Source organism: Atheta coriaria, unplaced genomic scaffold (genome assembly GCF_025399875.1).
Source record: "Atheta coriaria isolate IRGN ID8LTWV9N9 unplaced genomic scaffold, Caltech_Dcor_3.1 hic_scaffold_8_pilon, whole genome shotgun sequence".
Lineage (NCBI taxonomy): Eukaryota > Metazoa > Arthropoda > Insecta > Coleoptera > Staphylinidae > Dalotia > Dalotia coriaria.
Window position 1 is genome coordinate 6,448,697 of NW_027045450.1, and position 25,632 is coordinate 6,474,328.

The 25,632-nt window shown below is 35.0% G+C and overlaps 3 protein-coding genes across 8 annotated transcripts; 2 read left to right on the forward strand and 1 right to left on the reverse strand.

Moving 5' to 3' along the window:
- The first annotated feature begins 19 nt into the window (after positions 1–19).
- EndoA (SH3 domain containing GRB2 like, endophilin-A) lies at positions 20–14,285 on the forward strand. Of its 6 annotated transcripts, none has more exons than XR_010549635.1 (12): positions 20–318; positions 7,091–7,186; positions 7,248–7,316; positions 7,396–7,746; positions 8,425–8,491; positions 8,723–8,779; positions 10,031–10,116; positions 10,175–10,278; positions 10,340–10,622; positions 11,189–11,263; positions 11,443–11,558; positions 11,614–14,285. XR_010549635.1 is itself a non-coding variant. In XM_065310378.1 (12 exons), exons 2-12 carry the CDS (start codon positions 7,142–7,144, stop codon positions 11,731–11,733), a joined length of 1,179 nt encoding a protein of 392 aa, XP_065166450.1. In that variant the 5' UTR covers positions 22–318; positions 7,091–7,141; the 3' UTR covers positions 11,734–14,285. The 6 variants fall into 6 exon arrangements, 3 of the variants coding, with proteins under 3 accessions (XP_065166450.1, XP_065166452.1, XP_065166451.1); XM_065310378.1 differs by having other exon boundaries at positions 22–318; positions 10,340–10,428; XR_010549637.1 differs by lacking the exon at positions 11,189–11,263 and having other exon boundaries at positions 21–318.
- Positions 14,286–14,395: 110 nt separating this feature from the next.
- LOC135797833 (tRNA modification GTPase MnmE) lies at positions 14,396–16,370 on the forward strand. The gene is made up of 4 exons (XM_065310377.1): positions 14,396–14,718; positions 14,776–15,173; positions 15,276–16,066; positions 16,124–16,370. The coding sequence occupies exons 2-4, from the start codon at positions 14,841–14,843 to the stop codon at positions 16,353–16,355; spliced, it is 1,356 nt and encodes a 451-aa protein (XP_065166449.1). The 5' UTR covers positions 14,396–14,718; positions 14,776–14,840; the 3' UTR covers positions 16,356–16,370.
- Positions 16,371–23,835: 7,465 nt separating this feature from the next.
- LOC135797273 (forkhead box protein L3) lies at positions 23,836–25,194 on the reverse strand. Its single transcript, XM_065309528.1, has one exon. The coding sequence runs from the start codon at positions 25,018–25,020 to the stop codon at positions 24,076–24,078; it is 945 nt and encodes a 314-aa protein (XP_065165600.1). The 5' UTR covers positions 25,021–25,194; the 3' UTR covers positions 23,836–24,075.
- Positions 25,195–25,632: the final 438 nt, after the last annotated feature.

Here is a 25,632-nt window from a genome sequence, read left to right on the forward strand (position 1 = left end):
GCAGGAGGTCGTTTGTCGTTTGTCGATTTCACTGTGAATCCGCCACTGTCATTATCGCACCAGCAACCAACAACGGAACAGCAACATCCGTGTTTGATCTGTGTTCATCTGTAAATCCAGTGGAATTGTTGCGTTTGAGGCAGTGCCCGTCGGTTGCACTGAATAAAACTGGTGTGATTAGTGTTGCTACGTTCCTAGTGCGCATCAGCCGCCTACAAAACAATTGAATATCAACTGGTCGTCAGGCAACGAATAACAACTTGGGCGACGTTCATTTGTTCCATCAATAAACAAGGCGGAAAAAACTCCGAACGTAAGGTGAGTACATTTTGGGGCTTTTTACGCACACCTGGCGCTATTGAACACATCGAAGTGCGCGATGTGTGTTGGTGATTGGGAGTATGATGAATGGATGAATCGCATGTGCGTTTACCTCGTCGAAAAACATCGATATTTTCGTGTGTTACGGTCCAAACTGGACAGAACCGGAATTATCTAATAAATATTTATGCATAACTTCTAAACAAAACAAGATTTTATGATAATTCTTGCACTAATCAACTTTGAATTAAATTCTACATTTATTTATGCAGTGATTTTAGTGATAACAAGTTTTATCAGTGAGTTATACACAAATAAACATGTTGTGTTGTAATTTTTTACATAACCAACTTCAAGGGACGATAACGCATTACACAGCATTTTGTACAATAAAAACAAAAGTTGTCTAGACGCAGAATTTAATGTAGAATCGATGAGTGAAAGAATTATTACTGTATCTTGCTTAGTTTTTGAGTTATTTGTTAAAAAGTGCGAGAAAACATGATGAAATGTTTTCGAAACTGAATGAATGTAAGGTGTATATTGGGTTGCATAATTTTTTGACAGGAAATATTGTCAAATCATGCAAAATCACATAAAATTATACAAAACTTTACATTTTCATCGCGAATAAAACATGTGCGTGTAGATAATGACTGTGGGAGTGAATTATCATTGACTACATGGAATTTTTCTGCATTAGTTCACAAACAAACAAGTTATCATCCAAAACACAAATATTTTCGTATAATTACCGATTATTTTGTTGTACAAATCGCAGTACGTGATAAATTAGCAATAATCTTGGTTTAGACTTGGTTTAGGACTATTCTTGTTTTATATTTGGATTTGCTGAGACAATGAACTCGTTAATATTTTATGTTTTACTCCGACTGTTTATGATTACTACAAGACAACGACTAGTACAATGAATGAGTAAGTACGACGAGTAGACATCAATTAATTATTTATTAAATGTAGTTGATGGTTGTTTGGATGTGTAGTGAAGTGGCCAGTTCGTGGGAAAATACAACTTTCATCACTCAAGTCATTCAGGTTTAGAATTAAGTACATTTTCATTAAAATAATATAATATTGTTTTTGTTTTTTGTTTGTTTTTGTTATTATTATGGCAAATAAATAGGATAAACTGTTATTATTTATTAGAATATGTTGTTAGTAATGTAATGAAGGTATATAGTAAATTTTATGATGATTGAATGAATAGTTTCTGAGATATTTGCGTTTGAAGTAAGTGGTGAGTAATTTTTCTCTTTTATTGCATCAATTTATCACTTTAAACAATTTGTAAATCTTACAAATTGTCAGAATATTTAGTTTATATTATAGTCTAGACATCAGACTGGTAAAAAATTATTATTTACTTTTTTTTCTTCAAAAAAACAAGCAAAAAACGAAGAAAATGAAGAAAAAATTTTTAATTTTGATTAAAACTTAAATTTCTTATCAAATAAAACAAGAAAATGTCATTAATGAATAAATTCTTACGTAATTATTCCTAGGCAACCATATATACACATTTTTCTGATATTTTGTGATGTGTTTTGCCGAATTTTACGAATATTAACCCCAAACATACACTACACATTTGATTGAGAATTAATCAATGCACATTTTCATTTGATTCATGCTTATTACTTGCATGAATCTGCGTGTTTCAACTGAAATGTGAATAAGAATAGTAAAATGAATACTAATGCTGCGTGTGTAGCTTACGCGCCGGCGAATTGCGGAGGCGGCGGACGGCGTGGGTGGCAAAATTGTAAAACATCCCTGTTCGTCACTAAAATTGTTGTAGTAGTATTGTGTGGTATGTATTCGTGGAGGCCGTGGGATGCGTACGCTGCTACAATCCTCCCGCCACCATCACACCACTACTAACACCACCTCCACTTCCATCTCTTCCATATTTAAGTTCATTATGATGATAAAAATACTGTTATGAATGGATTATAATCGGTCAGTGATTATTTCAGTATAGAAACCATTAAAAATATTGTTTTTATTAAGAACTTATTAAGATTTTTTCGTGAATATCTTGGAAAGTATTGTTTTGTTTAAGCTATAATTTGGTATAATAATTTATTATTAAGTATATTATATGGTTATTGCAATTAATTTGATTTTGATATAAAATTTGGCTTAAATCGTCTTTGTTTGTTCAAAAACACTGAAAATTAGACATTTTATTAAGTAAAATGGTTATAACTTTTATGACAATTAATATTTGTTTAAATTTTGACCTACATAGTTTAGTACACATTATAAACAATATATTCTGAAGTTTTCATAAAAATCCATATATTAGTTTAAAAATTATAACGTTTTGAAGATATTTTTTCAAGATAATGCCAAAATCACGCTCAACTAACACTTAAAACGCGTTTATCTCGAATTATATCGGTATGATTTAATCAAAATTTAAGATATTGATTAATTAATATATTAGGAAGGACCTAATCGAAAAAATAATTGTTTAAATTATATTTTTAATTTGTTTATAGCGCAAATTGCAGAAAAACATGTTTTTTTGAACAATTTTCAATTTTTAGAGGAAAAATTGAGAAAAATCAATATTTTCAAAAACATCTTATAAAATAACGAAGCCAATTAATCATTACAACCTTGATTTTATTATTTTTTCAATAATCATGCCAATTTTTACTTAAAATGGATTTTTTACTTATTTATTAATTTTTAATTCTCTAAATATTAAAACCTTAAAAAAAGACATTGAATAACACTATGGCATTGATTTTATAAAATGAATATAGAACAAATATTGTATTTAACACTTAAACAGTGCCTATTCATTAATGCCTAAACATTAAATCGTTATTTTCGTCTTTATTTCAACATTTTCAACTCTTCCATTCAAATGTCTGTATCCAACAGGAAGTCAACTTGATAACAAACAAATAATCACTTCATTACAGACAATTACATATTCTCTCTCTATATTTTCCATTATTTTTATAGATAAAATCCTAATGTTAATAAAATAACATACAATTATTCCTCGAAAAACTTTCAAAAGTTAAACTTTACTTTCGTATACCAGCACCTACAATACGTGCGAAATGTCGCGCGGGGGCGGCTAATATATCGCCCACACAGCGCCCTCTTGCCTACACATGTAGTGGTGGTGGTGGTCGGTGGCTGGATATCGATAACTGCGCGCGGCGGAATGCGCGCCGGCGTCCCTCTGGCGTTAGCGCAGTCGATACACCGACCGACCGACAACCGCCGGTGTGTGTGGCGACAGTCACACGAGAGTCACAGGTCTCAGACTCTCTCAACGCGGTAAAAAACACGCATCTACATCCTAATCACAAATCACAAGTGAAAAACAAAAATATAATATTTCTAGTTATAGTTTAGTGCAATTAACATAAAAAGAAGAAAAAAAGAAACATTTTTATCTATTGGATGATATTAAATTTATTTGTGTGAATGAATATTTGGATTTAATGTGCGCGCAGTGAAGTCGAAAGTCAACGGTAGGTGGAACACGAATTGTGTTCAATTTAGTATTAATTTACGTTAACAATACTCAATGTCGACGACTGCTACAATCACACTGCTACATCTCTCATACTGAAGCTGTGGTTGATGTTAATATTAAAACGCAGTTTATTTTAATTTTTTTAATTTTGATTTTTAATTAATTTTAGTTGATTTTGTGTTGTGTAATGTTTGAAAACGTGTGAATTTATGGTGTAATTTAATTTGGTGTTTCGGCGACCCATTTTTACCACCGCCGCCGCTGCCGCCGCCGACGAATTATCGATTTTTGCGCGGGCGCGCGGGGATGGTGCCCCATTGTGCGCGACGCCGCTCTCGCAAATATATATCGTGTCAAGGTGACGGCGGAATTGGGTCAGCGGGGCGGGAGGCGGGGGTGAGGATGAGCAGTGTACACCAGAGAGATGAAGATGTTTCTCTCTTGGCTCTCTGTGAGGAAATGTAGGTGGTGGAGGTGGTGGTGGTGGTGCGTGCCAAGAATTGAAATCATTTCAAGGCTGTGTGCGGATGTATGATGCTGTGGCTTACGCAATATTCACGCAGAGGGTGGTTGAATGAGATTTATTTGCGCCAAGATGAGAAAAATGCGCGGTTTATTGATTTCGTTTGAGGGAGTATTACATAACCTTAACCTGTTTTGAAATATGAGTATGAGTAGGTTATGTTTGGTTGGATGTTTGGTTGGTTGGGTGGTTTATGAATTGGTTGTTTTTATTTTTTGTTTTATGTTTTATTTTATTTTATTTATTGTTGCTTCATGGTCGTCCATTTTAGCACTCTGTCTTCTTCCGCTTTGGAGTGCGCCCAGACAGGAATTGCATTTCCGGTTTCCTTGAATATAAATAAATTCATGATTACAAAACGGAAAAGTCTTGGAAAGCACTTTAGATGCGAATATCTCGTGAACAACTGTTTATATTAACATAAAATTTGTTGCACACGTCAACGGAGATGTAATATATAGGGTGTTAGTGTTTTTAAAATAAATTTCGTAATAGTAACCGTTTTTTTAAAGGTGCAAAAGTCGTAAACTTTTTATTTTAATTTTTGATATTCTTAAGTTTAAATGCGAATATCTTGGATATTAATATTTTGTTTCACCTAAAATTTGATGTATTAATTTATTATTAATTATATTATAAGATTATTGCAAAATAATTTGATTTTGATATAAATGTTGCCTTAAAAGCGTCTTTGTTTTTCAAAAACACTGAAAATTATACGTTTTTTTAAGTAAATTTGTTATAACTTTTATGACATTTAATATTTGTTTAAATTTTGACCTATATAGTTTAGTACACTTTATAAACTATATATTCTAAAGTTTTCATAAAAATCTAGACATTAGTTTAAAAATTATAACGTTTTGAAGATATTTTTTTCAAAATAATACTAAAATTACAATAATCCAACACTTCAAACACTGTTATCTCGTATTGTGTCGGTGTGAATTAATCCAAATTTAAAATATTTATTAATTAATATATTACGAAGGACCTACTTTAAAAAGAAAGTGTTTAAATAATATTTTTAGCAAGTTTATAGCGCAAATTGCAGAAAATTATGTTTTTTCAACCAATTTCCAGTTTTTTTATGAAAAAAATTAAAAAATCACTATTTTCAAAACATTCTATAAAAATTAAGAAGCCAATAAATTGTTATACTCTTAATTTATAAAATTATTATTGATTATTCGCATTTCTTACGTAAAAAAACATTATTTACGTATATTTTTTTATCTACTTACTTAATATTAACCTTGACAAAAACGGCATTACAATACATCATAGATAATTTCGATGATTACACCTCCATGTTATTTTAGTCTATACCCAAACTCACATACATTTACGTATTATTTACGTAGTAGGTACATATGTAATTACAGTCCCTAAAAAAATACCAAACAAATTTTGTTTTTATTTTCTTTTTTCCCTCTATCTATGTATTTATATTCACATTCACATATTCTCATCAAAAGCAAAAGCAAGCAATTTCATTTTATGAATAAACTCATATAAATTCTCGTTATGAATACGCAGAACTCACTCAACTCACTCTTATGTCATTCCGAGTTATTAATTAAACGCAATACACATATATTCAGCAAATCCATTCAAATACACAGCGTATAACAAAATAATTAATTTTAAATATAAAACGTAATTTATAACACTCTGTATGATATCCTGTTATCCTGTTTTATGTCTACCACTTCGTAAATAAAACAATCTTATTCGTATTCTACGGTTGAATAAGGCACAGACGGGAGTTTTCATCTTCTAGAAAATTCTGTTTCTTTTTTTTTAAGGAATAAAAACCGGCAAAGGAGGGTTTTATTTCTGTGTGTGCAGGTTTTTATTTCTGTGCTGCACTTGCACGGTGTCGACATTGTCACGCCTCGTGTACCTCTAATTGGATTGTGTATTGCTATTGCGACACACGCCACTTTCTCACTGCTTTTGCAAACGAACGAAAATTAGCCAAGCCGCGAACCATTACAATTACAACTTGTTTGTTTTAATTATAGTTTTATAAGCAGCAAGGCTATAACAAATTTTTACTTTATTGGTCATATAGTTTATGAAATAATTAAATTTTAAGTTTAAAAAATTGTTAATTTATAAGAAAAATTGCCATTTTTGTGCATATTTTGTGTTATAATTCAAAAAGTTGTTGGCGGATTGTAAAATCCTTTGGTAACTTTCTTTATACCACCACAATAAATACCTAGAACAAGTTTGGGCCTGATAAATACAATAGTTTGTGAAATTATCGGGATTAAAATGAAAAAATGCCAACTTTAGGAAAAAGTGCAACTTTCGTGCTAATTTTTGGTTATAATTCAAAAAGTAGTTATCGGATTGTAAAATCCTTTAGTCACTTTATTTATACTACAACAATAAATGCCTAGAATAAATTTGGGCCTTATCGATGCATTAGTTGATGACATAATCGGGTTGAAAGTGAAAAAAATAAGTAATTTTCAAGAAAAGCCTAAATTTGGTAACATTTATATGCAATAACTTAAAAGTTATTGTTGTAATGCAAATTCCTTTGGTCAACTTATTCAGTTGATAGCAATGCATAGCTACAACAAATTTAAGCTATATTGGAGCAGTAGTTTTTGAAATAATTAGGTTTGAAATGAAAAATACGTAGTTTTTTACAATTACTACTTGTTTGTTTCAATTTTAATGTTATTTTTAATTGATTGTTGCAGTTTACATACAGTAGCACCTTAAGAAGATAGAGAGACAACAAAACATTCAAGATGGCGTTCGCCGGGCTGAAGAAACAGATAAACAAATGCAATCAAGTAAGAATTTTACTAAAAAACAAAAAATCCATCTAAACATTAATTTTCTCTTATTTTTCAGTACATGACAGAGAAAATGGGCGGTGCGGAGGGCACAAAGCTGGACATGGACTTTATGGAAATGGAACGAGTAAGCTTAATCTTAAAAACCCCTCATAACCTATAAAACTAATCAAATTTCTTTTTTCGTCTTCTTATTTTTCACTTAGAAAACCGACGTAACATTCGAATTAGTCGAAGAACTGCAGTTGAAAACGAAAGAATACCTCCAGCCGAACCCCACCGCGCGCGCCAAGATGGCCGCCGTGAAGGGCATCAGCAAACTGAGCGGACAAGCCAAGCAGAACACCTACCCGCAGCCAGAGGGCGTCCTCGGCGACTGCATGCTGCTCTACGGCCGGAAGCTAGGCGACGACAGCATGTTCGGCCAGGCGATGGTCGAGATGGGCGAATCGCTTAAGCAAATGGCCGACGTGAAATACTCCTTGGATGACAACATCAAGCAGAACTTCCTTGAACCGCTGCATCATCTTCAGACTAAGGATCTTAAAGAAGTGATGGTGCGTATTGAAAACTTACATATTTTTTAAATTTAAATGCTAATATCTTGGAAAGTAATAATTTATTTATCCTGAAATTTAGTAGGATTATTAATTATTGAGTATATTATTGGATTTTTGCAAAATAATTTGATATTTGGCTTAAAATTGACTTTTTTGTTCAAAAATTTTGAAAATTTCATATTTTATGAATTAAAATTGTTGTAACTTTTATAATAATTAATATTTGTTTAAATTTTGACTCACATAGTTTAGTACACATTATAAACTATATAATCTGAAGATTTCATAAAAATCCAGACATTAGTTTAAAAGTTATGTATAACGTTTTGAAAATATTTTTTCAAAATAATGCCAAATTTGCACTAATCTAACACTTAAAACGCGTTTATCTTGAAATATATCCATCTGATTTCAACAAAATTTTACATATTTATTAATTAATATATTAGGAAGGGCCTATTTGAAAAAATAATTGTTTTAATAATATTTTTGGCTTGTTTATAGCGCAAATTGCCGAAAAAAACATTCTTTTTAAAACAATTTGAATTTTTTAAATTGCTAAAAATCAATATTTTCCAAGTTGAGGAGTTAATAAATTATTACTTTCATCAATATAACCTAAAAATATCCAAATCAGGTTAAATTAAACCTAAAAATTTGATGTTTTTGTTTCAGCATCATCGGAAAAAATTGCAGGGACGCCGGTTGGACTTTGATTGTAAGCGACGGCGTCAGGCGAAAGGTCAGTACACCCTGCGTGGCTTTCTTTACACTCACACCACGAAATTATCGATTTGCAACACGACGGAATTAAAAAAAAAGTTCGTGAAACTATTCACAGTACCTATATCTAAATAATACCGAAATTGAAATCGTTGTATTTGTTGTGTTGTTGTTGTTGATTTTCTTGATTCTTGGTATTGGTTTTATTGGAATTGTTGGTATTTTCGGACGCACGTGATGCATGTTTTAGCGAAGGGCGTTGCGAGCCCCTATTCGAGTCCTGTCCGCATGCAGGGCCGCGCCAACGGTACGTCCAACACACTTATACTCATTCTCGAGCATTCCAGCGTTGCTCGCATCGAACAATATATTGATTTACGTAGTTGCTACGGGCTGAACTTATTAACTATAACATTTGTTGGTACACCCCTGTGAGATAGATAAATAATGTTAGATGTTTGGTATATTTGGATTAGAATTAGAATTATTGGCTTTTTTCGTCGAGTTTTTAGACGGTTTTGTAGTTTTTAGTGGAGGTAACTTGGGTTTTGTCAAAAGAATATGTATGAAAGTAAGGGTAATTTATGTAGATGATAAATATCCTGTTAAATGGGTTAAAATTACTATAATTGAAAGTAAAATTAGAGTAATTTTACGAAAAAAATGACTTTTTTGCACTTTTTTGTTTATAACTTGTATAATTTTTATTTGAATATTATTTTCTACTTCAAAACGTATTAATTTGATAATAATAAGTCACTACAGTAAATTTTAACTTGATCGGTGCAGTCGCTTTTGAAATAATCGCCTTTAAAATTGAAAAAATGGTCATTTTAGAAAAAAGTGCAATTTTTGTGCAATTTTTTTGTTATAATTCAAAAACTTGTTGTCGGATTGTAAAATCCTTTGGTCACTTTATTTATACTATAACAATATGTGCCTAGAACAAATTTGGGCCTGATCGATGCAATAGTTTATGAGATAATCAGGTTTAAAGTGAAAAAATAAGTCATTTTCAAGAAAAACCCAATTTTGGTAGCAATTATTTGCGATAATTCAAAAAGTAATTGTAGCAATGAAAATTTCTTTGGTCACATTATTCAAATTATAATAATACTTTACTATTACAAATTTCAACCTTATCAGAGTCGTAGTTTCTGAGATAATTAGGTTTGATATGAAAAAACTTCACTTTTTAGTGAAATTTTAGAACTTTTTCAGTCAAAAAATCAAAAAATATTAATTGAAGAACATTTCTCTTAAGCCACTCTTTAAATCTAGTAACAATACATTGTTACATCAAATTTTAACTTGATAGACACTCTAATTTAACAAATAATCGCATTTTAAATTGAAAAATACCTCGATTTTCTGAATTTGACCCACAACTAGTTACTTTTTGACAAACCCAAGTATTTATTACGTATACTTACTTTTAAACTTAAGTTAAGTTATGATTTTGTTGTTGATTATGATTTGATCATTTCCTTTTTCTTTGCGTATTGTGCATGTGCTGTGGTTGGTGGGTGCAATACGACAGGTGCGAAAAATATTACAGATGACGAGATCCGAATGGCCGAGGACAAATTCGCCGAATCCATGCATCTCGCCCAAATGGGAATGTTCAATCTACTAGAAAACGACGTAAGTGCCAATTCACAAAATGATCATTGTCGCCATTGTAAACCAATTGTGTTTCTAGATCGAGCAGATTTCTCAATTAGCCACGTTCGCCGAAGGACTCTACGAGTATCACAGCCAGTGCACGGAAATCATCAAGGTTCTCGTCGAAACACTACACGAAAAGTAATTTTAAAAAAATAAATTAAATTTTGAACATAACCTAAAATTTCCATGTAAATTGTAGGAAAGATGAAGCAGCTAGCCGCCCAAAGGTGGAGTTCGTACCGAAGCCGATCGCCGAGCTGCACCTCGAAGGCGACACGGACATGAACGGTACACACCACCCGCAGATCATTCCCACCGCCCCGCCGCCGTACACCCCGCACGCTCCGCCGCCCGCGTACGGCTTCAAGCAGCCGCAGCCCCGCACGCGATTGGCCGTCCTGCTCCTGCGAAACCCAACCTCAATCACCGCCAGCCACCCTCCTCGCAAACGTATATCCTTGACCTTGACCCATGGAGTACAGGTACTTTTAATTTCTTCATTTACTATAATTTAAACATTAACAATTTACTAAAAACCTAAAAAAAACAAGTAAGAGATTAGTCTAATTCTAATTTTACTAATGATTATTTATAATTTGATGAATATTACGTTTGTTTACGTTTTGTGAGAGGTTAGAGAATTCCCTTCCGCGTGCCACGCGCTCCACCCTTGTCCCTCGGCCGCGTTTTGACCTTTTGCATGTTGATGCGCAATGTGTGCTCGATGTGTAGGTGTCCGCATATGCGTCTGCGAACTGTTTGGCCTCCGGCCAGAACTTAATTTTGGCCGCGTCGAACTTTTCCAGACCCGGCAGTTCGCAGTACGCTTGGCTACGCAGTGCGTGTTTCATTTGTTTCACTTGTAGTTGTTTACTCCGCATAGCCGCCGCCATCTTGCAAGCTAACCCCACTTTCACTCTATTCTCGCTTACTTCTTTTATTCTTGCGACGTGCGAAACCTGTGCGCGTGTAATAAAAATGAGCGCTGCAAGTTTGGTGCGTCGCCTCGCCGACTGCCTCAACTGTTCTCACGCCGATGTGTTGCTAGGCTCATCACAGCAGTCTTCGCCGCAAAACAAGCCGCATCATCTGGAGTTGCTACCCGGACAGCATTCCGCCAATGGTAAACAACACAGACTCTTCTCACTTCTTTCGCTCTTCTGTACTTCTTCCGATTTTGTGTTTTATCGTGATTGTTGTCGACGTCTACAACTTGTAATATTCATGATTTTATAACGAACAACGCCGCTTATAACCTCAAATATTTGATTTTGTGTATTAATTTGCTTGTTTGCCGCACAGCGTCGCCACTGCCGTCCCCGATGAAATCTCCGGCCAGAACGCCAATGACACGCGCGCCATGTTGCATTGCGCTGTATGACTTTGAACCGGAAAATCCTGGCGAACTTGGATTTAGAGTAAGCAAAATATATAACCTCAAAATTTAAATTTATACAATACTTAAATTTTTAGGAGAATGAAGTGATAACGCTGATTAACAAGATTGATGACAACTGGTATGAAGGTAGTGTGAATGGCCGCACCGGTTACTTTCCGGTGTCCTACGTCCGGGTGGAGGTGCCTCTGCCATGAGTTACCGGCTAGAAGACAACAAGAGCAGGCGCGGGACGCGGATACTGAAACCCCATTGGTCGTTGTTTTTTAGTCACGAATTGCTGCAGTCTATAGATATTGAGTTTGCGCGCGCGTAAAACAAATGACTCGATAAGTTTTGTACATACGTTTAAGTTGTGTAAACCAAGATTGTAATTAATTTCTTCCGTTGCTTGGGGTTTGGCGGAAACTGCACACATCGAAACAAGATGGCGGACACAACCAGGACGAGCGAAATGTTAAACATGAAAACAAAAAACAAATACTTAACTATTCTTTGAGCGATATTACTAAGACTAAGATTATACTGCATCATATGCATACTCACGAGCATTACAAAATGGCGGCCGGCGCGCATAACCTTAGTTTCTATTATTTATTTTACTTTTGAAAGCATCACATAGGCGAATGAGAGATTTATTGCGGGGCGATATCAATTACAGAATTTATCATACGATTTATAAATGTTACACGTAAGAGTAAGAGTCGTGGTGTGCGAGAAAGTATTGTGGACATACGACGCGAAATGTTGGCAACCAACACCGCACAATTCGAGTGCATATCGTTAAAGATTGATGATTGAGAGAATGATTGTTGTCACGTTCATGTTATTGATGTTCTATTATGAGATGGTTTATGAGAAATGATGATACATCACACAACTATTGATGGCGAACGAGATGGTTTCAATTCACACACAAATTCGATTTTCGATTTACTTGCTACTACTAGGTGTACTCCAATTCCGCGAGTGGGTGGGTGGGGGTGAGAGACGCGCAGAGTGAGGTTAGGATCAAAGTGTACTTGTTGAGGTGGAGGGTCGAACGACTTGTATGCCTTATAATGCCATAAACTTTGTATGTCTATACCGAGTGATAGTCTCGCTAGAAGTTCCACTTGTTCAAGTACACCGATAATATTGGGATTCATAGTCGCGCACGATTTTCAACAATGGCAACACACAAAAACGAGAATAGCGGTGGATGATAATGGAGGCAAACTGATTGTAAATTGTGACATTTGCGTAAAAGTACTTAACTTATGTATATCTGGTTCAAGACAATACATTAGATATAATAATATAAAGTTATATAAGTATATAAATATATATATATGATGATGATGATGATGATGCAGAAGATGGCGGATGACAAAAAATTATTAAGGCTACTATTGTTATAAGTCGTTTTCAATTGATCATTTGTTGAGCCAACACGAATATTATCGACGATTCTACTTGCTGTGACAGTAAAACATAAAAACAAGCAACACGTAAAGTTATAAACGATAGCATTGATCTCTTTAAACGTATAAATACTTCTAACTGCAGATAAGTTATGCGGCGATAATTCCATTCTACGATACACAACACTCAAATCTCCGATCAAATGTTCTGTGTGTGTGTGCTGTTCGTATTGCTCCGTGATTCAGATTCCGAGCGAGTTTGAGCAATAAGATTCGAGGGTTTCGACTGTTCTTTTCATTCTCACACCGATCAAAACCTATTCTTGCACATTGCAACTATTCGACTATCCAATCATCAGCGGATAGGAGTTACTACTAGCGTGCAGACTGGAGATGTAACGAAATGATACATTCTGATACATATGTGTAGTGTGGCGGTCTGAAGCTGTTTTCTGTTAATTACTCGATAACGTGATAAGTTGCAGTTGATATTTTGATATAAGTTGAATCTGTAGTAAATTCTACTTCTTTCATAGAAATTCTTTTGCTGTAACTTGTTTCTATGATTAGTTATTGTCAAATTTGTGTTTTTGTTCATTTTGAACCGTGTTTGATTGAATTTTGCTGTAACTTTTGTTGTAGTTATGCGATATTATCTTTGCTTTATTTATTCAAGAATTTAATGCGGAATACTTTGTTGAAAGATTAATTAATTAACTTTTCTAGTTATCGAGTAATTTAGTAAAAACTAAGAGAAAATATCTGGAAAAATTGTGTTTTTTGCAGTTATTGATTAATTACTAAGAAACTATACAAGTTTTTACAAAATTTCTTTCACTGGTTTGTTTAATATTAAATTCTGCGCATTTCTATGCAAAGTTTTTGTTTATAACTGATTTCTACTACTAGTTATAAACAATTTAAGTAAAAATTGTTAAAACTACTAAAAACATACTTTGTAGGCTTGTAATTTTGTTTATACTCATCTATTTCTTTTGATTATTGTATATTATACGTAGAATTTTATCCAGAAGCGAATTTTGAAAGAATTATCATTGTAGTTTTGTAACTTCTTGAGTTATTAATCAAAATGTCTGAAAAAAGCTCCAGTTTCAGACCGTTTCACTACACTCACGCCCAAAACTAAACATAATTGTAGTCAATTGCCATATTTTTATTATTTGACGAATACAAACAATTCAAAAAAGATGCAAAAAAAATAAAACTAAATAAATGATAAACTAAAAAAGGTGTAGCATGTTACCAAATAATAACTTGTTAATATTATACATGTATACAATTTAAATGTTACCGTATTTGTGCATTAATAAAAAATTGTCGCTAGAGCTGCATCGGTGTGCTAGTAATTCATATTATTTCAATAGTTTTATCATTTATTAGTTTTCTTTTTTATATATTTAACTGCAACACTCGGTTTATATACTTTGATTTGTTTTGTATTCTAACCTTAAAACTTGAAAACGATTTGTTTTTGTTCTGTACTTGCGTATTTTTAAATTTAAAACTTAAATAATGCGACTTTTAAACATATTACGATGTAAACTTATACCACAACGTGTAAATAATGTTTCAATCTGTTCTTCTGCCAATTTATTTAAAGAATCAACGTGTATTTCTCTTAAAATTAATGAAAAACCGCATGGGAGATATTACAGTGATATAACCCCAAAACACGAAGTTTTAACGATTTTAAGACAAACCAAAGTAAATTAAGTGATTTACCGTTGCATAAACATACAATATGTGCTTTAGCATCAGGTAGAGCTTTCAAACACTAAAATTATTGAGTAATTAAGCTTAATTTTGATGTTTTAGGTAGTGGAGCATGTGGTGTAGCGGTTATTAGAATATCTGGTTCCAATTCTTTGCCACTTAGTTCTATGATTCTTCAAAATACAAAATTAAAGCCAAGATATGCTACATTTGCAAAAATTTATCATCCTATCAATAAAGGATTGGTTGATACAGGACTGGTTTTATGGTTTCCAGGACCAAATAGTTTTACAGGAGAAGATATCATTGAATTACAAGTGCATGGAAGTCCAGCAATTATCAAATGTTTACTTAAAGGCATAGTAGAAACTAATTTAGCACGTATTGCTGAACCTGGAGAGTTTACAAGGAGAGCTTTCTACAATAACAAAATGGATTTGGCAGAGGTAGAAGGTTTAAGAGATTTATTGAATGCAGAAACAGATATTCAAAGAAAACAAGTAAGTTGTTTGAGTATAGGCAACCAAATATACATATTACGTATTTTATGTATACTAAGAGTGTTTCAAATGAATTTATTAAGTTATAAATTATTTTCTAAGGCATTAGCAATGAGTAGAGGAGTCCAATCTAAAAAGATCAACGAATGGATCAGCCGTTTATCAGACGCAACGAGCGTAATCGACGGTCACATCGAATTCGGTGATACAGACGATGTTACAATCAACATGGCCGATATAAACACAACACTAACGCAAATACAAAATGAACTAACGCAGGCGATTACAACAAGCGCGAAAGGATTCACAATCAAAACCGGGTTAAATATAGCATTATACGGCGTGACCAACGTGGGTAAGTCATCTTTACTCAACGCACTCACTTCTGAAGACCGTGCAATCGTGAGTGATAGTCCAAACACAACTAGGGACTTGATACAAGTACGAATGGACTTAAACGGATATCCGGTTAACCTCACAGACACTGCTGGCTTCTATAATGATCCTTCACATAGAATAGAAACAGAAGCTATGAAGAAAAGCATTGAAATACTGTTTGATAATAATACAGCTATTCACGTGCTTGTTATCAGTGCAGATATTTATTTAAAATATGCAATGAAGTATTTATCTGCTAAACCAGCGAAGATTTTGAGTGAATATGTGGAGGATATGTTTGTTTCTGGTTTGGTAAGACCAGAAAATGAAAATTTTCAAAGTTTATTTGTGAAAAACACCATTGTAGTTATTACTAAACTAGATTTAATTAAAAGCGAAGATAAAACACATTTTAATGAGTTATTACAAGAGAAAAACGTAATTGGGACTTCAATTGTTAATAATTACGGTGTTGACAAGTTGTTTGATTGTTTTAATCAACAAATCAAAGAAATGTAAGTAAAATATCAACAAAAACTTAATTTTTGTTTAAAAATATTATATTTTTGTAGTTATTACGATTTTAATCCGGATGATGTGCAATTCAACACAATCCGAACCTTGGAAGCTGTCAAAAAGGCGTCACAATGCATTCAAGACGCCATTTTAGTAGCCGACACTGCAATAGACACAAAATCACACTTTATGCGTGCTACAATCACTCATCTAAGTGGTATTTTAGGTAAAACATGTTCATCTGATATGCTAGATGATATTTTCGAGAATTTTTGTGTTGGTAAATAAATATTTTGAAGGATAGTCGTTTTTAAGGCGATTTGAGGTGATTTTTAAGTGAAATATTCATAAATTGACCTAGATTGTAAAAGAAAAGGCGTGAATGCATTAATAACTGATACGTGTCGAAGCTGACACAATAATTAGCCACATCCTGAAGGCTTTCTTTGAGTAAACAACGGTTTAGCAAGATGAAACACGCCGCAAGCCATCAACGCACTTACCGCGGCGAATATGCATTTATTCGGGAAAATATTTACACGTCGGCGATACAATAGAAAAAGATAACGCGCGTAATTGCCGGCGATGATGACCAGGATGACGAGGAACTAAGTTGAAACGCACAGGGGCGTATTTTATGCAAAGTAATAACTTTAAAAGCATCTAGAAGCCATAGAATTTCCTCCAGAGAGAAATATGAGGTTTTAATCGATTCTGTTGTTAATTCTTTATGAGAAAAGGTTAGTATATCTATTTTTAGGAGGTTATGTTGTGAAATATTGCAGAAAAAAGCAAAAATTAACCTTAAATTTGATTTTTTTCACTTAAACCTTTATTACGTGAAAATGGCTACACCAATATGTTTAAAACAAAGATAATTAGATTCTCTGTTAAACTATCTTTCTAAAAAGCTATCATTCAAGATCCTACGACGAATACTTCTTGAGTTATTCAACTTTGAAATTGAAAATTTAAATTCAATCAAATACGCGCCTGTAAATAATATATTTTGAAATTGTTGAAGATTGAAAAAGAAGCATATCGACGATATAAAGCGCGTGTTGTGTTGGCAACTGTGTGTGTAAACGAGTAAAAGAGTGTAAAGGAAACGATGACTCTCTTGTCTCTGCCGGCGCATCGGCGCTAATTAATGAGCGATCGCTTGTCGTGTGTTATTTTTCCTCTGGCGGCGCTGCGGCTTTTATCGTTTTAGAGTGCTATCGTGCCGCGGGGTGTAATTTTCGAGACGCCGACTAAAACAGCCGCCATCTTGAAACACATCGTGTATTTGTATCCGTATCAAACGCCGAGAAACTCAGGTAAAGATGGAATTGAAGTGGCTGGCTGAAATAATCAATTGAAAGTGTGTGGTGTGAGTTTCGCACATTCATCATTGGACATATGCTCATAGATTGAGATAGGTTGTCAGGTAGTTATTTAAGGAAACTAGTTTATGAGATTATGAGAATTGTGTCACTCAGTGTATGATTTTCGGTTTGTTAGTTTGGTGTATGTATGGTTGCCTATACGCTAAGAGTAACCTGTTTGTTCCATGAGTGTGTCGAGTCCAACTAGACAATGTGTTTTCATCAAGAAAAACAACAAAGTATTCACTGTAAGTAGACAAAATCATAAAACAATTGTGTATGCTATATTTTAAACTATAATTACCCATGCGGACTTGTGTGATTGATGAAGAATCTATAAATTATTCCGGTTAATTATAATAACCTTAAAACGTTTGCATGAGTTTGCGTGAAAATTGGTGTATGACAAGTTGCATATATTCTTATTTTCACTCGAAACACGAGTTATCTTGTACAACCTTAAAAATATCGCAATACAGTCGCATACGAAAACAAAAAATGAGTTTGCATCAAGAAAAACAACAAAGTTATAACTGTAAGTAGTCAAAATCATTAAACAAATGTATATTCTTTACCTTAAACTATAATGACACATGCGGACTAGTGTGATTGATGAATAATCTATAAATTATTACGGCTAATTGTAATAAGCTCGAAATGTTTGCTTGAATTGGCGTGAAAATTGGTGTATGACAAATTGCCTATATTCTTATTTTCACTCTACACACGAGTTATCTTGTACAACCTTAAAAATATCGCAATATAGTCGCATACGAAAACAAAACATGTTTGATGTTGTTGGCTGCCTTTGTTCGGCGTGCGCGACGCCCATGCAAACGGTAAAAACGATGCAAAAACGTTTTTGATCTTATTTTTCCCCACGCGCTCGCGCCGCCATCATGTAAATGATAAATATTCCGCATACACACGTCCGTCGCTTCGCCAGTCAATTCAGCGCATCGCGGAAGAAGAACACGCCGAAGAGTGACATGAATGTGTAAACGCAAAATTGCACGCAGTAGGTGGGTGGGCCCACATGTGATGTCACTCAAAACAGTCAACGTCTCATCAGAAAAAAAAATTAATACATTTTGAGTCACTCACCGGATATTTAAATTGAAATTATGGATAAAAGTGGAATTGTGCAGAGTTATCCTGCGGCAAACAGCGCAAAAAACATTTAACATATATTTTCCTTGGAAGGGAAGCGAAAAAAGCAAAAGTAACCGCCGCGTAACAAGCAAAAAGTGTGAAAATATGCGAATGAAATTCATGCACGAACACTTTTTTCGTTCCACAGGAAAATAAAATTTCATAAATTTATGTTTCGCATGTATTGATATTTTACTGCTGCGGTGGAGTCGAGTAAAGTTTGAATTTAGCGATTTGTAAACGCTAAACTGTTAATTACACGTCTAACGAGTTGGGGTTGTCAGAGAGGGGTTGGTGAAACATTGAAACACAGCGCGCCTGCACGTCGAGAAACATGGCGAAACATGGAAAACAGTTATTGCCGACGGGCGGCGTTTAAAGTTTCTCCCCGCGCGGATAATTGAAGGAATTAAGGTGTGCGCGCGGGGCGGCTGGAGCCGGCAGCTCCGGGTGCCTTTGTTCGCGAAGGGTGTAAACCGAAATGTATTCACACACACACACATCGAGAATACACAAATGCAGCAGCAGCAGCGGCGCAAAACAGAAAGCAAAAGCCGTGCAATGCATGGAAACATGGAAACCTTTTCGGTGTCTGGCTGAGGGATGAAGGAGAATTTGTTGGTGTGGCGTTGCGGAATAAAATAATTCAATAAAAAACCCCGACTGTGGATGGATGAAGAAGGCGCACCACGGTTTGGGAATACGCGCCGCGCAAGGGGCGGGGGGTTGGTCGGCGGGCGCATTTCGGGTTGGTCGTCGAGCAGAGCGAAACAGCCGCCGCGCGCGGACTACACTCGTCGGGGGCTATTTGCATACAAGTTACATAAAACATGAAGGTGTCGAGAAAGGGGAATGTCTGGAGTGGAGTGGAGTGGCAAATATTTAGTTCGACAAAACCAAAATTCAAGTCGATGAGAGACATTCGGAGCCAACATTTTCAGTCCGATGTTTGTTCCTGCATATAGCATGGCGTATAATGTTGCGTTTTGTCGTCATCATAACCTCACATTATCACCTCTTGAATGTCGACGGGTTGTTGGCGTTGTTTGTCTTTCGGGTGCGAGCGTGTAATGTCCACCGGAGTTCGCTTACAGCAAACACTCGACGACGTTTGCCTTCGATCGACCGGAGACTGAAGAGATGCTTCAGTGTCTTCACTTTTCCAGCTACCACCAAACAAAGCGTCCCTCTGCTAACAAAATAATGGCGAGCATGGCGACATTCCTTGGACCTTTTTGAAAAAAGGTTTCGTTTTATTAAAAAATCTTTTTAAAAAATGGTTGTTATTGTTTTCTTTTTGGTATTTTATCAAGAAAGGAACTTGATTTGTATGGTACTTGGAAATTCTTCTAGAAATCTGTTTGAAAATGTTAAGAAAACGTTTTTAAAGTTGATTTTTTGGGATTTTGAAGTGTTTTTTTGATATTTTTTAATATTTTGGTTATTTCTTGGAAATTACATGGGTGGTTTTTGATATATTTGCTTTAATTTGATTAAGGAAGACGAATACTTTGATTTTTTGGGAAAACTTTTTTAAAAACGGTTTTATTTTGATTAAAAACACCTGTTTTGCGATCTTTTCAAAGAATAATAGTTATATCTGCTGATTCACAAGGGTTGTTATTGTTTTCTTGATTTTATTTTATTGAAAAGGATCTTTTCAAAGTGTTTTTTAGTGGAATTTATAGAAATTTATTTGGAAATGTCATAAAAACTTCTCTAAAGTTGAATAGTTGTCATTTTAAAACAATTTTTTCGTTTTTTTTTTCTTAATTTTAATATTTCTCGGAAACAACAAAAGTTGTTCTAAATTTTTTAAAGTTATTCAATAGAAATACAGTTGTACTTTCATCTCCAGTGCTTTAAAACTCTCAATTTGTTTAAAAATGTCTTAAAACAACCATTTGTAATGATTATTTACTTATACATCAATTTTCTCTCCGTTAATAAACATAAATTTAGGTTATGTTATTATCTGGATGATGACAAATCGTGAATTTGCAAATTATACACTGAATAGGGTTTAATGAGCTTCCCTTAAGTCGTCGTCTCGTCCACGGCACAATGCAACAATGCCCGCAATGTCTATTCCGCCGTCGAGCGCTCCATCGACATTTCATCGACGTTTATGAGCGTTATTTATATAATACAACAATGCACAACAAGCGGTGTGAGGCGATGAAGAGCCCAAGACAAAACGACGATCAAGAGGCTTGAGTGAGGATGATGATGATGATGTGGATGTGGCGGTGAATGCGAGCGCGCCGCCGAGTGAAGTGCCAGCGCGCACGGCGCACAAAAGACAGCGCGCGCGTCTTAAAGCGTTATATAATATAATGTAGCATAATGCGGGATAATAAAATTATACACAAATGCCTGTCAAATAAGTTGTGTTTTGATATTGTTTTAAGCAATGCCAGACACGCCGACGGCGCACAATGCGGTCCCGCGCGCAATTCAAAAACTGTCCAATCATCTTCGTTGGAAATATTGTCATGTTTTCGAAACGCCGAGGATTAAAACTGTGTTTAATTTCTAGTATTTTCAAAGAGCGGGCATGTTAAGAAAACACAGCACACTCGGGAGATTTTCGTGATACACACCTAGAGCACTTGAAATGTAGCCCTATGGATCGATCCGGCTGCCTACGTAAACACTGCTCGAAAATTCCAGAATGTTTTTGATCGGTTTTTATGTTAGTTTTGTTAGATTCACATATTTTATGATAATTTTGTATTTAGTATTTCTACTTCAGATTGTGTATTAGCTACAATAGCCAGCCAATGTGAATTTGTAAATTTTGCGCTGTTGTTCCCACGTTTCTCTTTTGCCGCTGTAGGTGTGTATTATTTGCGCTTATCTGGAGTAATATCGCTGGGAGTGAGTGAGTCTATTGTGAATCGCACTTTGCGGTCACATAATATTAACACAAACATGTGTAAGGGTTTTTTGGGGTTGAATGGGTGAAAACAGGTGAAAATATTTTTGTTAAATTATTTGACATTTACGAGTAAAGTTGAATATTTCTTATTTTCGAGTTTTTTTATTGAATTTTTAGAATTTCGGTTATTTCTTGAAGAAATTGTTGTTTTACACTACTTTCTGGTAAAAAATGTTTGAAAGACAATTTTGTTTGACTTAAAACATAATTTTGAGATAATTTTTGATTTAAATTTAAGGAAATTGGTCATATCTTCTGATTCAGTAGGGTTTTTATTGTTTTCTTGGTATTATTTAATAGGAATAGACATTTTAAAAGAGGTTTCCGCTTTAATAATTTGATATTTGTAGGGAAATGTCAAAGAAAACGCTTTGAAAGTTAAATATTTATCCTTTTTGGAGTATATTTTTAGATTTTTTTGGTTATAATTCTAAAATTTCAAGGGTTATCTTAATTTTTTTTATTTTATTGCATCAAAATTGAATAATTATTTAATCTAAAATGCTTCAAGAACTTGGTTTTGGTGTTGAAAGGGCAAAACAGGTGATATTTAATGGAATTCTATATTATTTAAAGCTGAATTTTCGATTTTTTCTGAAGTCTTCTTTATTTCTCGTAAACTACAAAAGTTATTTTAAATCATTTCGTTTTATTGTCTCCAAATAAAACTCTACTTTCATCTAAAGTGCTTTAAATTATTTATTTTGCGGTGAATGAGTAAAAACACATAATAATCCGCTTTTTGCAACTTTATACCGAAATTTAATACCAATTCCAACGTTTTTTTAACACACAACCATCCACATTATACTCCTAAGGGTGGATGAATCGATGAGTGTGGAATAATCGCATAGCACTCTATTACCACACTACATAAGCTCATTTATGTCGACTTGTTGGGGTAACAGCCGTACCTACATCTTTTTCCGCATCACCTCAGCTCCTCGGGGCAGTTCGATTCAACACCTCGCACAATCATAAACGATTTATAACAATATCCGCTCGGCTAGGCGGAGTGTAAGTAAGGCGCTGCGGGGGGCTGCCCCTCGGCCGAATTCAACAATTCAATTCACTTCAATTTCGAACACTGGTGCAAGCGTAACACACGCGTTGTATGCACAATCGCAATTATTTACTCATTTATACACACTCCAATAAATCGGCTGCTGTGTGATGTGTGTGGATATATGTGTGCAATTGGAATCATCCTTACAATCGCAATTAGACTGCCGTTTATACACGCCCAGCCAAGCAAATATTATCCTATGTACGCGACGAATTAGAATAATACAAGTGGAGTAGTAAAGTGAAGAGAAAAAATGTTTCACACCTTAGGGGTGGTAGAGCCGTGGAGTGAATTGAAAACATTTGCGCATACACATCACACAACACATTAGATTTATTTGGATGAACATTGAAGTTCGTTATTAATTTTGGCAGTGGTATTGTTGGAGAATGCTTCAATTATTGGCAAGGACTTGAGGTTTTAGGTTGTTTGTTGGTTGTTTAAGACGTTGGCAAACAACTTTGGGGTCTTTACACTTCATTAGAAACATTTAGAAGTAAAATTTATTGTGTTGGAATAAAATTTTTAGTTTTTGGACATGTTCAATCTTTTCGACAGCTTTAACTGTAGCTAGAGTTAAATTTTTGGTGTTTTTTTACTTTCTGTGAAGATAGACACAAGAAAACACATTTTTATGATAAATTTATGCACAGGATATAAAATAAAACACTAAAAATTGAAGTATCAAGTTAAAAAGTAGGCGAAAAACGTCAAAGGACAGAGAAAATAGCAAAAAACACTACGAAATTTTGAAAAAAATAATAAGAAAAACCAAGCTTTCATCGAAATTTTTTATTAAATCTTTTTGGTAATATTCTAAAATTAAAAAAACTACGAATAATTGCCAAGAAAATTAAATATTTCCCTTAATTTTATGTCTTCTCATATTTTTCTTGATTAATTAATCTTTCACCCACATGATTATATGTGAAGCCCTTCATCACACCAATTTATACCTAAGTATACTTACCACAAATCTATCCCCAAAATATCGCCACCCATTGTACGCGCAGATTTAAATACGCATTGTGTGTGGGGTCCTAATCTACTTGACGTGCGTGTATCCTCTCGACAAGCTGTCCCTTCCCAGCTCTAAGCGCTTTTGGGTTTTCAAGATCCGCACAAGATTAGTCCCCGTAAACATATTTATTTTAAAAAGATTCCACCTAAAACCTTCAAAGAACAATCGAGGTATTACCTATAGGAAAAACCGGAAGTTAAATCAAAAAATAATGAAAAGCATTTATGTTTGATAGTTGATTGTATGTTTTGTATGTTGTACTATATTTACACATATGTTTGTAGTTTGATTATCAAGTATTTGACATTTTACATTTTACATAAATTCGTTTTGCGCTTCCTTGGAAGAATAATAATTATATACAGAGTAATATAGAATATAGCAAAATCATTAAAACTGAATTGCACGCACGTGGAGAATCTTCTTATCTTACACAACGGAATAATAAATACTAAACTAAATCACATAAGTGCACGTTCCAGAAATGGTCCGCATTTTGTCTCATCCGCACTGTTACTCGCGTCGTTGGTCTCCGTCGGTCGCGCTTGCAGCAGCGCTTGATAGTAGTTGACAATCGGAAATATCGGCCATGTTCTTCCGGCTACCGCCGCGGCTGCTGACGCTGCTGTTGTAGGATGTAACTCCTGTTGGTGATCAGCAGAAACAACATCAATATCTTCCTCGGCGGTTTCATCCCCTGAATCTGGTGCGAGTAATGATGCGACGTCAAATTGTCTTTTTCGTGATGGTCCTCTTCGGTTTGTCAATGCGGGCATACTAGGGAATACTGCAGTTGAAGGTCCAGGGACTCCAGAAGGTGATACTGATAGTGGTGGTGGACTAGGTGAGTCAGCCCCGTCTTCATCTACGGCTAGACCCATGTGTTTCCTTACTTTGCGTTGCGCTTTCCGTCGGCGAAAGTCCCCCTTGCGGAAATCTTCCACATTCGCGGGATGCACAGCCCAGTAGTGTCCTTTACCATTCGCAGACCTTCCGGCTTTGATAAAACAATCATTCAGTGATAGGTTGTGTCTGATGGAGTTACGCCAGCCTGGGCCTCGGGTGCGGAAGTACGGGTAGTTGTCTAGGATGTGTTGGTAGATGTCGGAAAGGACTAGTTTAGCTTCCGGCGCCCCGAGGATAGCCATCGCGATGAGTCCGATGTAACTATGTTGGGGTTTGGGTTCTTCAGGTTGTAGCACCCGTGGAAAAAGCGCTGGATAACAGGGTAGAGGTGTAGGGAATGGATTGAACAAAGGATATCGAAGTCTGCCAGCTACGGCGTATTGGTACAACTGTAGACGATACTGGTCAATTGGGAAGATTCCCCTGGGGCCATTTTCCAATCCGAATGGTACGGGTAGTCGGGGGGTTGGCGACGTTGGCGTTGTTTCATTACTGCACATCTTGATTGAGGCAACACTCACTATATGATTAGCACTTCCACTACTTGAGTCGGAATTGTTTTTAGTTGTGCAGATGTCTATGAGTGATCTTGATCATAGTCTGGGTGTTTGATATGACGCACGAAACGTAACTGTCGCAACTGTTGGTTTGGGAGCCCCGGCGAGCATCTCTAAACACGCACAAACAGGTCTATTTGTGAACCAATATTTGCCAACACACGGCGCGTCTCTCGAGCGGCCCGTGTGGATGGGGTGGTGGTGGGGTCGTGGGTCTCATCGACCAATCGCAGTTGGGCTACGGGTTGCTTCCGGATGAAGCGGAAACCACGCCCAGCCATGTTGTTCACAGCGACGCGACGCCGTCTTTGCCCCTTCTACAAGTTGAAGTTTATTCACTGATTTTCACTTTGAATCAAACAAATAATTATGTGCATTCATTAAATAATAACAAAATAACATTAGGAAATAAAAAATATTCTTTAATTTGATCAAAAAATTAAAAAGGTTAGTGATGTTTTTACTAAAAACACATTTTTATGAGTTTTGGGCAAACTTTTTGGGTAGCAGATGTTTTTCGTTTGTTACCACTCGGCTGGTCTTCTATCATAAATA

What these genes read in the sequence shown, in the direction of transcription:
- EndoA (XM_065310378.1), top strand. Translation starts at nt 7,142, where the DNA reads ATGGCGTTCGCCGGGCTGAAGAAACAGATAAACAAATGCAATCAA. An exon ending in GCGACGGCGTCAGGCGAAAG is followed by an intron (nt 8,492 to 8,722) that starts GTCAGTACACCC and finishes TGCATGTTTTAG; the next exon opens with CGAAGGGCGTTGCGAGCCCC. An exon ending in CTGGCGAACTTGGATTTAGA is followed by an intron (nt 11,559 to 11,613) that starts GTAAGCAAAATA and finishes TTAAATTTTTAG; the next exon opens with GAGAATGAAGTGATAACGCT.
- LOC135797833 (XM_065310377.1), top strand. Translation starts at nt 14,841, where the DNA reads ATGATTCTTCAAAATACAAAATTAAAGCCAAGATATGCTACATTTGCA. An exon ending in CAGATATTCAAAGAAAACAA is followed by an intron (nt 15,174 to 15,275) that starts GTAAGTTGTTTG and finishes TTATTTTCTAAG; the next exon opens with GCATTAGCAATGAGTAGAGG. An exon ending in AATCAACAAATCAAAGAAAT is followed by an intron (nt 16,067 to 16,123) that starts GTAAGTAAAATA and finishes ATATTTTTGTAG; the next exon opens with TTATTACGATTTTAATCCGG.
- LOC135797273 (XM_065309528.1), bottom strand. Translation starts at nt 25,020, where the DNA reads ATGTGCAGTAATGAAACAACGCCAACGTCGCCAACCCCCCGACTACCC.